Here is a 13,869-nt window from a genome sequence, read left to right as displayed (position 1 = left end):
CATAAAATCAGTTATTATGAACAAGGCAGTTTCTTGTTGGAAATCTGTTTGAGTGGAACAAGTTAGGTGTTAGGCTGCGTACCACAAATCGAATGCCTGACGTATACATCACAAATTAATAAATGAATAGTCATCAAAGGTTTGCATTTTGCAGTTTACTACATGACATTAACCATAGTAAGGTGGTTGTAAATTTGGTTTATTTAACTATGCCAACAGTATGTCTGACTTTTGTAACGTGAAAGTACCAAGTTCTTTTCTGGTATTTCTTAAATTACATTTTTGACAGGATGAATCATTCATTCATATTCCCAAACATATTCATTTGAATTTTACCGAGTTTACAGTATAGCCACCTTATTCTCTCGAATACTTAACATTTGTATATTGTATCTACACGACCCATGCCCTGACACCTGGCTCTTCTTTGATGTGACTGATATGTTACCAATTCAGTACACATTTCATATTTCTGTATACATTACAGTCACTTGGTTTTGTGCTGTTTTGGCCTCTGATGAGGTCACAGCGGTCAGAACTAACTTTTGGTCACTAAATATTTCAGCATCTGATTATTATGAATAATGTTGCAAACAAAATTATTTGTTTGGTTTCTTTTTAAGTTTTATCAGTGAAATTAAAAGTTTAGAAATGAAGAGATTATGACAACATTTTAAACAATCATTTCCTCAAACTGTCTTTATTATGGAAGGCACAAAAATCATTTTCATCACAGATAAATTACAATAAATATCATTCTCATATTCTCCACATTTGAAGAGACCTGACTTCACTGTGTCCATCCTCCAACCTCAAACCCCGGAAACTAAACCAGCAGTGGTTAAAATGTAATGTTTATTTGGATAAAGCGGAAGACAGAATGAAACCAAATGAGTTTAAAAAAAATCTATAAAAGGGCTCCACATTATGATTTCAGACAGTTTGCCTTGAGGTTGTTAATGCTGGTTATAATGGCAGCAGCTTTTGCAGTGACATGCCGAATGTACTTATCCTGACTCCTTTTGTATTTCATCCGGACTCTTTTTTTTTCAGTGTAATTCTTGAAATAATCTATGCAGTTCAACAGGGTTTGCAATATCACAATATTATAAGTTAAATATGATATGTTTAAGCCCCATTATCCAGCTGTAACATTTTGCTAGAAATGAGCAGTGGACGTAATAACATGCAAACATGTAACATGGGCCTGGACGGGTAACAAGCTTGCTAAACTGTAAATTAATTCTAAGATCAAGGCCTAAAATGCTGTTGAATAAAGTCATATTAAGTCCTAGTAGTCTCAGAAGTAATAAGGTTTCTTGGTACACTGCTCTTCTACAGCCATGAAGTAAACCAGGAAGAAAAAAAAGTAACAAGCTGGTAAAGGAAGCCATCTAGTGGTCAGATGGATTATCTGTGGCACGCACCAACAGTGCCCATTACTGACTGCTCTTAGGATGTATTAGTCAGTCTACCTGAATGTTGTATTATATGTAACAGATAGCTCTAATGATGGCTGACACAATCATCCCTTTAAAAGACTGCAAATGCAATGCAAAAAAATTATAACATTTGACGAGGACAAACAAATCCAACATTATGACTGGAGGTAGTTGACGCTAATCGAACCTGAAACGAGGCGGGTCGACACTTTCAGGTCCGGCACGGAGAAAATGGGTGAGAAACTCGTATGTAAAAAACACCACCATGTTTACGGGGAAAGCGCGCAGACAGTTGATGCCCAAGCTCTTGAAGAAAACCCCACCTCCCTCCACCCGCACAGTCTCAGTGATGCAGTGGAAAAAACCCTTGTATCTCTTGGTCTCCTGCGCTCCGTCCATCTGCAGGCGGGCTTTGATCACGTCCATGGGCGTTCCTACGGTCCAGCCTGTCATTCCTGCTACGCCACCAGCGAGCATCACGACACTCCAGTCTGGAGGAAATTAAGTTAAAGAAGATGCTGACATTTAACTTTATATTCGTCAAGGAATTTAGATCATAAAAGCCAAGAGTTTTGGCATCCCAGTTGCTCTATGAAATGCTTATTGTCCTCGGAACAGGCACTTGAAGCAAAAGTAAAGCTAATCTTAAGAATATGAGCAAGTCTTTGCAATTCTTTAAATTCACATTTAATGAAATGCAAAAAGAAATGTGGCATTGTTGTGTAACACATGACTCACAGCTGTGATTGAAAACATGAAAACAGTCGTAAAAGGAGAACAAGATACAGAACGGCAGCCTTTCCCTGCTTCTTCCCTCACCTAATCTTTTGGTGCTGCTGTCCGTCAGCCATTCACAGATGGTGGCGTAAGTTAAAAAGTACGTGGCGTACGACGGCCCATCTCTCAGCATGAGCGGCAGAGCTCCTCTGTAGAGCCCCATGAAGCCCTCCTCTTTGATGATGCTCAGCAGACAGTGAACTGGACCGTGGTACTTTGGTTTGGGCATGTTGCCTCCCCGTCGCTTGGACTCTGTCTGACACTGCAGACGTACTTTCACGATGTCACCTGGAGACATCACTGATATCTGTCGGAGATAATAAAGGACTCAGCAGATGACGACAGATAAATCTAAACCCACGGCTATCAATCTATCTGAGAATCAAAAAGAGACATGGTATACTTTGAGTTTTAGGTGAACAATGCCGGTGAAATAAAGTACATTACTGAGGTGCATGATTCAGCAACTTTAAGAAGTTTGTAAAATAATCTTCGTTACCTGAGCTATACCGCCCGCCAGTCCAGACAGGAAGACTTCTAGCTTGGTGTTTGGACCACTACCAGCACCTCGTGCCTGGCTCAGACACTGCAGGCAGTTCCTGTATGTGCCGAACACCACTGAGGAAGTCATGAAGACCGTGGCGATGGGTAGGGACATGCCTTTGAAAAAGCCATGCACCTGGTGGCACAAGAGGGTGAAAAGAAAACACGTAGAGGAAGTAAAGTAAAAAAAATTAAAAAAAAAAATCACAATGTAAATTATATTTCCTGCTTCCCGTCTACCACTTCATTTAATTATTTTAGTTTAAGTTTCTGTCCGAGAAAAATTGGACGGTCAACTCCATGTTCAATACTCAAAAATTGTCAAACAGGATTCCCGCTCTTATCTTTGAGTGACATTAGGCTGGTATGACAGACTTTTTTGATAGCATCCTCCTTATTTTACTTTTAGTAACTAAACCTTGCACAGTGCTGTATGTGTTAATCTGTGACTCTACAGCTAGAGGACAAATATTGACTGTAAGGCTGACCTGATACTTTTCTTTGACCATTTTATGACTGCAACAACTATAAGTAGCCTGGTCTCTAAATATGCAAATAGCACAGACTAACATGGCAGCGCAATTAGCTGCAGATGCTCAGCTTTCACTTTGACAGTTAAGAGGAAACTTAAAGGTAACTTAAGTGAATACGAACAACAATATAATATAGAAACGTATTCTTAATTTATTGGTCCACTTATTAATGTGGAATGCTGTTTGACATCCAAGTGAAAGCTTTAACCTTGTTTAAAGCCAACTTTGAGAGTTTTGATTTTTTTTTTTACTTTGTTGTTATCATTCATATTTTTTTTTTCTATTCAGACAACAATGAAACTAGTTTTATCTGAAAAAACAAAACAACAACAACGCTTGTCAAACGCGAATGTGATTAACAAAAACACTCCAAATTCTGTTTAAAGCACAGTTTCTTTCCCCCATTCAGACCACATTATGCCAGGAATATATATGTAAAAAAAACCACAAAACACTATAACTATACAGTATAAGGACAGAAAGCATTCAAAGTTTGTTTAGAACACAATATTTTAGTTTCGTGAAACCTTTTTCTTTCCAGGTTTTTGATGTAGACCTGGTTTATTGTTGCTGAAATGCTGATTTACTGTTATTATTATTTCACCTTTCGGGGTTTTAATAATCTGAACATGGGTTTTAAAAAGCCTTAACTGGGATGTTTAACACTTTTTTTTTTTCACAATAAGTGATTCAAATTTGGTCCGTGAGCATAATATAAGCCACCAGCTGTTGGGGAAATTTGTCAGTTTGCTCTTAAGGAAAATACGAGATATTATTTTCCAGGACATTTCAGTTTATTTGACTTTCACTCTTGTTTTTCAGGACCAATCTGTGACACATTCCCTACATGTGGGCTCCTTTTCACTATTATGTCAGCGTAGCTCGTCCTCATGGATCCCTGGACTCGATGAGCTCGATCTTTCGCCCGACTCGCACGTGTTCTCCCCGGTAAGGGTTAAGGTTAGGGTCAGGGTTGTCTTTACTGGCAGCCTCATTCTTAACTCATGTGATTCTTTTTAAACACCATTTGTGAAACTTTTTTTTCATACAAAGAAACGTGTAGACTACAGTGTAGACAAACACCAGTTCCACTTACCCCTTCTTTTGAAAATGTCGACACTACACAATGATATATTCCAGTGAACTGTTTCTGGGTTTGGATCCGGACCTAGAAAGATTTAAAAAAAAAAAAAAAAAGTCAGGTATAAACGTTGTCTACTATGTCTGTTTCAGCCATATGCCCCTTACAGTACTGTATACCTTCACAGTGTCCAGCGGGTAGCCAACTGCAACTCCACATGCCCCTGTGTGTTTTCAAAGAGAAGAGAGCATTAAGGACACAGCAGAGATGCAATGATGTTCAAGGATATGGACTTCTATCTGTCTCACGTCTAATCTCGTGAAGCTGACAGGGAGGTCAAATGTGGCAGTTTATTGCTGTCCTGTTTCACCTCATTTAAAGGATAATACCTTGACAGATAGTCAGGAAAAATACGTAATTTGAAGACATACTTTGAAGCTCATCAGCTTGAATTTGGAAATGTGAAACTGTTTTTGACAAATATGAAACTTTTCAGGGAACACATTTCCGCTGTAAGATGGCAAAAGAAATTGTTCCACCACATGTATGATAGGTTAAGTGGACAGATTCCCTGATATGTTTACCCTAACCATGCAACTCCTTATGCCTAAAACATAACCAACACTGTGGGTCACCGAATCTGATGAGTCACACATTTTGCTGTAACACGGGGACAGTACGTCAGTGTAGAGCCTTCAAATACTTGCAGATCACAAACTGATCACGTGAACTTTAAGCATGTCAGGATAAAAAAATATCCTGAGAGTCAATTTGACGCATTTATGTTCCTTGACCGCTGGATTAAATTAATTACGTTAGATTTGTGTTGTTCGTAACGCCAGTTTATGCAAAAATAGACAGCAAAGAAACACGCACTTTTAGGTTCGTCTCAATCTAATCGCTGTTATAGTTATCGCACCATGCACATACAGCAGCGAGTTTCCCCAGACAATACCACAGCTTACTAATGCTAACTTTAAAAACAACAAAAACAACAAAAAAACTGGTCTCATTACCAGTTACCTGCAAATGATCCGGATACGAAATCAGCGATATGCATCCTGTCATACGATCATTCGGTGACTGTCCGACACACACATGCCAGAGCTGAGCCCATTTCTCTTCTAGCATGCGCTGCTACATAATCGCAACCTTGAGTTTGTTGCTGTTACATCACCGCGTTATGGACACTGCTGCCTTGACTGTCAACGGTGGCGCCGATTTTACCCGAACATTGCCGAAGAGTGCAGCGTGTGTGTGTGTGTGCTTTGTACTGTGCACTTGGAAAGAAAAAAAAAAAAAAAAACGTTGTTAACGGATCTCTTTAGGCTCACCGCCGCATGATGTCATTTCATGAAGACGTATATTTATTAAACATGAACGACAACTGTCTGTGAAACTCATAAAAACCGCCTCTACACACTTGACTCGGCGGTTCAAAAACCAAAACATCAAGCGGCATTTTCCACACGTTTTAAAAGTGACGAGGATTACGTCACAAGCGTGGGTGTCGGCGTCATACCTTCGCTCTGATTGGACAGAAACTCGAACCGAAGCCGGTGGATTGCCCCGCCCCCCCCCCTTCTTCGTTACTTCCGTTGACGCTAAGTGGCTCGAATAAAACCTCCATGATACAGGCAGCGGGGAGGGAGACACACAAAAACAAACAAACAAAACACCGCAGCGGTTCACCGTAGGGCGTGGAGGTCAACGGGAGAGCGAACAGAGAACGAGCTTCACCAGGTGACCCGCAGAGTGTAAACTGTGTGTCAAGTCCTTCAGCGAAGTGACATTGGAGAGCGGTGATGGACTTCGTTGCTGGGTGCATCGGAGGTAGGTAGTCATGTCATGTTCGCGCTGCCAACTGTCAGACCATTACAGCCGTTGTTGACATTTAACGGCCGTTAAATCACGTCAAATGTCAAATCACGGTGGATATATATATATATATATATTGATATATATATACTGATATATACTGATCCAGATCCACTCACCTGTGTCCAAATAACATCTTGGTTCTTCTGATTTCTTTTTGGTGTTCGGGTCCGTTTGACTTTCAGTCACAAAAACCAACATCAGGCGACAAGTTAGAAGGAAACAAAAACAACAACAACAACAACAACATCTTTTTTTTACGTTCAGTATTTGATTGAAGTTGGAAAACGAAGCAAAATTTGTCCTTCAAGATCGACGGCAGCTCAAACTTTTATCTTCTGTATTCATTTTGTTTGAGTTGACGTATTTGTGTGATTTAAAAAGCGTTATTACTCACAACATTAAATTATCTTTTGTCTACTGGATCAAAAATTCAATGAGCCACCTCCACCAACCAAAAAAAGACTATATATATATATATATATATATATATATATATATATATATATATATCTGTGTTCAAGATTTGACAAGTCTAAGCAAAGTGGTTTGAGATCTGGATCAGTTTAAATGTGGTCCATATTTAAAATATAAATATACAATCTGTGTTTCTTACTTGGACGAATAAAATGATGTTTCTACAAATCTGTGGGTTTCAAACAGCGTTGAAGGCATTGGCTGCAAGGTCTAACTACCTTTCATCCCTTTAATTTTATGTCCAAAACAATGTGACCGTTTCATAACTACGTATTGAATATATGGATATATACGGTAACGTTATTCGATTTCATTAACTTAAACTCGAGAACGCGCATTTTAAGAACTTGTGTGGGAAGGAAATGCTGATGTTTACAGCAAAAACGCTCGCTCACGTCTTCCCGGCGTCACTTGTTCACCCCGGTGAGAACTGAAAGCATGTCAACACTACACACGAGCAACCCAAGCTTTAAACTAGGACAGCTTGGCTGTTTCAAGTTTCCACACACACACACACACACACACACACACACACACACACACACACACACACACACACACACACACACACACACACACACACACACACACACACGCCATACCCAGATAGCATGAATCAGTACACACCCCTTCAAAGACCAATCCCATGCTTTCTTTTGATGCGGTGGACGATGTGTCGGACCATGTGGTTTCATACATTTCAGGGATCCGTCTACAGTCAAATGAGAAGCCGTTTGCTGCGGTTTAAGAGTGGCCTAGTTTGTACTTTGCCCAAAAGTTTGCAGCGAGTGAAAGCCCACATGCTCAGATATTTAAAAAAAAAAAAAAAAACAGGTGTGAGGTTTCTTCTTTTTAAACTATGACGCAACACCCTCCTCTGCTTGTTTTTCCTTGCCTCAGATCACCAGCAGATTGAGGTCAATGACCGCTCGTCATTGTGTCAAACACGCCGGCTTGTGTTATTTTCCTGGCCTCCAGCTGGGACTCTCTGATTGGTTCCTTTTTACAAATGGGTCACGTGACAGCGGGCGCTTATGTAGGATTAGCTAGCCGTGTTTGTTTACTGTGGTGACACGGGTAGCTCCGTCACTTACAAGTCGATTTTGTCAACATTGTCTTGATATAATTATATAACATTGGGCTCGTCATTAGTATGATTTAGACCGTGTGGAAAAAAAAACAACCAGTGGGATTCTTTAATTGACACGTTGAATATTAAAAAAAAAAAATAACAGCAACAACCTCTCTCCTAATTCAAAACATGAAAATGACAGACAACTATTTGATTGCAAACTTGTGATTAATCAAAATAATAATTATTAATAATTAACTCATTGGCTTTTAAGTTATAAACATGCAGAAGTTCTTGACCTCTTGGTGGGAATAAATGGATGAAATCTTCTATCCGGTATATATGGTCTAATTTCATACCATAATATTGATATGAATAACGGTATAATTGTGTGTAATCTGTTAAAAAAAAAAAACTGTTGACTGGTACTATAACCAGCAGTGTCACAGTATTAATGGTCGGTAACATGTCTGAGGCTAAACAGATTTGCATTGCTGCCTCATACTGTATATGGCATGAGGTGATGGGAAAGAGGCGGGCTTGCGTCATGGGATTCTTCTTCATGTTCTCCATCGTGCTGGTTTCCTATGTTAATACTTAATGCTGTTGGCCACCAGTCCGAGTGCTATCGTCGGCATATACGTTTCAACCTCGACTCGGGTGAGAATCCCTAAGCGGCATCACAACATGTGCGTGTGCTGCACAAGCCCAGGTTATGTAACTTTACGTAACAAGGCCCGCTCAAGAAAGCTTTGGAGGGTGTCGATGCTCTGGATAAGGCGGTATTAACCTGCTTACGCTAAAATTACACTACGGCAGCAAGAGATCTGGCCATCAAAGATGGGTTATAAAGGCCCGATGTGTAAGTGGGTGCCGATTGCTTAAAATGCATTAAAAAAAAAAAAAAAATGTAAACCCCTAGTTCTGAGAGACGTGTGCACAGGACCTTTCAGAGGCGAACGCTCAGAGTTCACATGGTTTTGATATTACGGAAGTAACTCTGGGTATCAGTATAATGTTCAACCTGCCTATTAGTGGGTTACACTAAGCTGAAACTGCATTTTTAATGGAATAAAAAACTTGAAGTCAAGAGAGTGGTTTTATTCACCAAGGCCCTCCCTTGTTTAGATCTAAATCAAATGATGGTTAGTCATATTTTTTGGGGGTTGTTGTGTTTTTTTCCAGGTGCTGTTGGAGTTTTGGTTGGACACCCATTTGACACTGTGAAGGTGGGCAGAAATATTCTCTCTTTGTGTACATTTGAAAAAAAAAAATTAAAAACCGAAATGTTTCTCTTATATTTTATACAAATGTCTCAGTCCTTCACTTTTTAAAGAAACACCAATTTACCTAAATATGCTTTATGAATTTAATATATGTATGCAGCGAACTTGAACATTGCCTATAATGTTTCTCTTTTCCTGTTATGAGCTTGTTTATACGCTAGCCTACACAGTCGTTTATGCATTATTTTATTGACTCGTTAGCACATTGTTTATGCACTATTTCATGCATTCATTTATGTCACGTGAGTTTTTACATGGAGCTTTTCCACTGAACTGATGCAATGTGTTTATTTTCTGGGTTAGTGAACCAGTTTGTTTTACCGAGTTAGACGCGTCCGGGCACTTTCAGTTAGACAATGATTATATTCTTTGTAAAACACGTACATTTATGTGATTTCTCCAAAACGCTACTCGAGAGCAGTCAAGAAATAAAGAGCCCTGATTTTAGGTTTGTGTCCTGTGATAATTCAAATTGCACCAGGCTACACATTTTTTTAAACCCTGGAAAACTATTTTTTTTCTCCAGAGTTTAACTGATCATTGTGAGTGTTTTCTCTTCCAGGTGAGACTGCAGGTCCAGAGTGTTGATAAGCCTCTGTACCGAGGGACCGTTCACTGTTTCCAGTCCATCATTCGACAGGAGTCGGTATGTTGATTTCTTTCCGATGCAAATCTGATACTAATATCGGCATGCTTTAATAACCCTGACGAGTGATGATGTTTATGTACTGTATGTTTTCTTGCCTGGCTCTGATGTCTATCATGGTTTTTGAAATGAGTCCTGTATTTGTTCCTGTCGCTATGCGTCACCTATGTCAGTGGGCTGTAAAGCTGGAGGCCCGCTGACACCTATGCAATAGTTATGTTTGACAGAGCTATCTTTAGCGAGGTCCAGCTATTATGGCTGGAACAAGATGGCTGCTTTGGCCTGTAGGTTGAAGTCAGTGAGGTCGGAGTGACCTGATAGTAGAGTTGTGTCAGACACTCTTGGTCTTATGACAGAATGGGACACTTTAAGTTGAAACGCGTCTGGTGGTAGTAAGTGTAGATGTTGGATTGAGTCCCACTTATTGTTGATATTCAATCTCTATCCATTTTTTTCTCTCTGTTGACTTGAATAATGTTTTAATTACAAACACACCAAAGATAACCTCAAATGTTGAAACTGAGAAATTGTATTGTTTTATGAAAAATATGTGCTTATTTTGAATATGATGCCAGCAATTTGCCACAATTCTGTCTCTGAGCTCCTTGGACAGTTTTTTCGACCTCATGATTCTCATTTGCTCTGACATGCACTGTGAGCTGTAAGGTCTTATATAGACAGGTGTGTGCCTTTCCTAATCAAGTCCAATCAGTTTAATTAAACACAGCTGGACTCCAATGAAGGAGTAGAACCATCTCAAGGAGGATCAGAAGAAATGGACAGCATGTGAGTTAAATATGAGTGTCACAGCAAAGGGTCTGAATACTTATGACCATGTGATATTTCAGTTTTTCTTTTTTAATAAATTTGCACAAATTTCTACATTTCTGTTTTTTTCTGTCAAGATGGGGTGCTGAGTGTACATTAATGAGAAATAAAATGAACTTTTTTGATTTTAGCAAATGGCTGCAATGAAACAAAGAGTGAAAAATTTAAAGGGGTCTGAATACTTTCCGTACCCACTGTAATGGTTCCTTCCCAGATGTGCAAGCTACCCATGCCATCACGGATGCTGGCTTTTGAACTGTGCGCTGGTAAAAGGTTGGGTGGTCCCTCTCTTGCAATTTTTACACTCAGTAATATTATCTTTAATTTATTGCACTACTCGCCCACGCAGTCTTTCACAGAATGGCTAACCCTCCCTATCTTCACTGCTGAGAGACTTTTTATAAGCAATAATGTTACTGACCTGTTGCAAATGAACCTAATTATTTGTGAGATGTCTATGTGGGTGTTGTTGTTTTTTTTTTTGCCCCTGTCCCAACTTTTTCGAGACATCAAATTCAAATTGAGCATATATTTTTTATAAAACAATATCATTTCTACATCTCAACATTTGTTATGTTGTCTTTGGTCTGTTTTCTATTAAATATGGGTTTATGTTATATTACATTTCATACAGCGTCCCAACTTTTTGGAAAACGGGTTCGTAATTAGTGATTTTTTTTGTGTGTGTATCGTATTTTTAATTCTTAGTAATGCCGTGGTTTTTTTTGGTTTTTTTTTTACATCTTTCACTATATACTACCCTAACCCTAACCCAGTTAAAAGTAATAACAAAACATTGCAAATACTCTTCTTATTGTAATACAAACATAGATGAACCACGCTGCAAGACTTGTAACTAACTCTATTCTGTTTATACTGGCAGCTCTGTAGCTGGTTGTTCTAGATACACTGTGTGCTGCATTGTTAAATTATGAGCACAAAATAATGTGATTAAACCTGTGTTTTATCCATAACGGGGCAAATCGGGTGAACGTGGCTCTAATGGGACAGTAATGTGTTAAAAGTACTTGAGGTTATGTAACTCGATGACAAATAAAGGAGACAAGTAATTAAATCAAACGTTGCTGACTCGGTGACTAAATGTGTTTGTCTATTAAAAGGGACGATCAGTCCCTGGTGATGTCTTCCCTAATGTGATGTCTCTCACCCTCACATCAGGTGTTTGGTCTGTATAAAGGCATCGGATCCCCCATGATGGGCCTCACATTCATCAATGCTATAGTGTTTGGGGTCCAGGGAAACGCCATGAGGCTGCTGGGACACGACACGCCGATGAATCAGTTCTTAGCCGGCGCGGCAGCAGGGATCATCCAGTGCGTCATCTGCTGCCCCATGGAGCTGGCCAAGACCCGCCTGCAAATGCAGGGTACAGGAGAGAAGAAGTCCTCTAGGAAGCTATATAAGAGTTCCCTGGACTGCTTGGTGCGCATCTACAACCGGGAGGGTCTGCGGGGCGTAAATAGAGGCATGATCACGACAGTTCTCCGCGAGACACCTGGCTTCGGAGTGTATTTCTTGTCCTACGACGTGCTGACGCGGCGCCTCGGCTGTGAGCCCGACGACCGCTACATGATCCCCAAACTGCTGTTTTCCGGGGGCATGGCTGGCATCGCCTCCTGGCTCTCCACCTATCCCGTAGATGTGATCAAATCGCGGCTCCAGGCAGACGGGGTGGGTGGGGTGCACGAGTACAGCGGCATCGCCGACTGCGTGCGGCAGAGCGTCAGCAGAGAGGGCTACATGGTGTTCACGCGAGGCCTCACCTCCACGCTGCTGCGAGCCTTCCCCGTGAACGCAGCCACCTTCGCCACCGTCACCCTCGTCCTCATGTACGCCCGGGGGGCCGCGGAGGGGCCGAAAGACTGCGAGCCGGCCCAGCCCTCCGGCCTGTGACGGCACAGAGGTCTCGCCCTCGACCTGGACACTTTACAAGAGCAGAAAGAGACAAAATATCCGCATCGGTTTCACATCAGACCAGCCATTCTCAGCAAAAATTGAAGTTTCACGTTTGCTTCTGAAGATGCAGACATTACTCTAGTAAGACGGGGGGCGGCGGGGGGGGGGGGGGGATTGGAGCCGAGGGATTCGTGGAAGATTTTAACAGTAGCTTTTATCCTTTGAAATATTTTGTGTAAGACACTGATCTAGATTTGTTACTGAGCAACAACACTTCTGTGACTTGGCAGTGTCTTCCGTGAAGGCACTGGAAATGGATATCTCTTGCATATATCTTGAACTGTGCAGGGTTTAACTGCATCTGTATAGCACTGATTTTTGAGTATTTTATTTTGTATTTTTAATGTATTGGAAACTGTTTTTCTGCCTTACGTAGTCCTTTTTATTTTGCGTAAGGAATCTGGAGCATATGTTTCCACATGAACTGGTGTCCTCTGAAGAGTCAAGGGAGCCACTATTTGTCTGCTTTCAAAGCAAAAACCATTGCAGCTATAATCTGAATACCACTAAAGCACGATTAGTCGCTGCAGCACATGTTGGTGTCTGCTGTAGATTAAATAAAACATCTGGTCTGAAGGGCTCTTCAGGGATTGAATGAAAACGGTCTGTGTGTGAATCAAGACTGGGTAGCATTTTGGGTTGTGTTTTGTTTGGTGCTCTGTTTGACGTGCCGTGTTCTACCAAACAATGTGAAGTATTATTACTGTAACTTTACTACTGTATTAAAGGCCTAGTCCAGAAGTGGAACATGGCACTCCCCCTATTTATTTTAATTTAATTTTTTTTTTTTTTTTTTAGATTTCTGTTATTGGTTTTAAAAATGTATATTTCAAAGCCCTACATGAGATTTGGGGTCAGAAATGTATGCTTGGGAGACTTTTAAATTCCTACAATTTTTTTTTTTTTTTTTTTTTTTTTTTTTTTTATTGGGGCCAACAAATAACAGTAACGCAATATTTATGATGGCCCTCATTTGTTACACTCGTATATGTTACTGCAGCCAGACGTGTATTTATTGTCCCCCAGGGAACGTTTAAGATTCTTTTGAAGCGCAATCTGTTTGGGAATTTTTTTTTTGGTTTATATTTGAACAACAATCACAATTCTTCCCATACGGAAAATAAATTTGGTGCTTTTACAGAATGAGAAAATGCCAAGCAAAAAAAAAGAAACTGCTTTAGCAGCGCTCTGAACAAATGCTGAATATACAACTGCACATTACTGGTAACATTTTGTTTGTTTAAACTCACCCTCTTTATAAGTGGCTGTAGTGAAGTTTGAGGGTCACATCTTAAACTTGATCAATGTGTATAGGTGCGCAAGAATAGT

At 40.2% G+C, this 13,869-nt stretch overlaps 2 protein-coding genes across 2 annotated transcripts; one reads left to right on the top strand and one right to left on the bottom strand.

The window, feature by feature from the left end:
• Nucleotides 1–671: 671 nt before the first annotated feature.
• Nucleotides 672–5,574, bottom strand: slc25a47a (solute carrier family 25 member 47a). The gene is made up of 6 exons (XM_069716178.1): nucleotides 5,400–5,574; nucleotides 4,556–4,599; nucleotides 4,392–4,463; nucleotides 2,719–2,898; nucleotides 2,262–2,526; nucleotides 672–1,933 (listed from the first exon to the last, which is right to left on the bottom strand). The coding sequence occupies exons 1-6, from the start codon at nucleotides 5,434–5,436 to the stop codon at nucleotides 1,620–1,622; spliced, it is 912 nt and encodes a 303-aa protein (XP_069572279.1). The 5' UTR covers nucleotides 5,437–5,574; the 3' UTR covers nucleotides 672–1,619.
• A 401-nt stretch (nucleotides 5,575–5,975) lies between these two features.
• On the top strand, nucleotides 5,976–13,450 carry LOC138631329 (mitochondrial basic amino acids transporter-like). The gene is made up of 4 exons (XM_069716179.1): nucleotides 5,976–6,209; nucleotides 8,989–9,032; nucleotides 9,652–9,735; nucleotides 11,743–13,450. Exons 1-4 carry the CDS (start codon nucleotides 6,182–6,184, stop codon nucleotides 12,475–12,477), a joined length of 891 nt encoding a protein of 296 aa, XP_069572280.1. The 5' UTR covers nucleotides 5,976–6,181; the 3' UTR covers nucleotides 12,478–13,450.
• The last annotated feature ends 419 nt before the right edge of the window (nucleotides 13,451–13,869 follow it).

This window comes from Brachyistius frenatus, unplaced genomic scaffold (genome assembly GCF_029030835.1).
Source record: "Brachyistius frenatus isolate BFR_SWC_R1_liver_20210118 unplaced genomic scaffold, ASM2903083v1 Contig_153, whole genome shotgun sequence".
Lineage (NCBI taxonomy): Eukaryota > Metazoa > Chordata > Actinopteri > Embiotocidae > Brachyistius > Brachyistius frenatus.
The sequence above is the reverse complement of the archived record's forward strand: the minus strand, read 5'-3'. Positions and strand labels throughout refer to the sequence as shown.

What these genes read in the sequence shown, in the direction of transcription:
- slc25a47a (XM_069716178.1), bottom strand. Translation starts at nt 5,436, where the DNA reads ATGCATATCGCTGATTTCGTATCCGGATCATTTGCAG. An exon ending in ACCCGCTGGACACTGTGAAG is followed by an intron (nt 4,464 to 4,555) that starts GTATACAGTACT and finishes AAATCTTTCTAG; the next exon opens with GTCCGGATCCAAACCCAGAA. An exon ending in CAGCAGCACCAAAAGATTAG is followed by an intron (nt 1,934 to 2,261) that starts GTGAGGGAAGAA and finishes AATTTCCTCCAG; the next exon opens with ACTGGAGTGTCGTGATGCTC.
- LOC138631329 (XM_069716179.1), top strand. Translation starts at nt 6,182, where the DNA reads ATGGACTTCGTTGCTGGGTGCATCGGAG. An exon ending in ACCCATTTGACACTGTGAAG is followed by an intron (nt 9,033 to 9,651) that starts GTGGGCAGAAAT and finishes TTTCTCTTCCAG; the next exon opens with GTGAGACTGCAGGTCCAGAG. An exon ending in CCATCATTCGACAGGAGTCG is followed by an intron (nt 9,736 to 11,742) that starts GTATGTTGATTT and finishes CCCTCACATCAG; the next exon opens with GTGTTTGGTCTGTATAAAGG.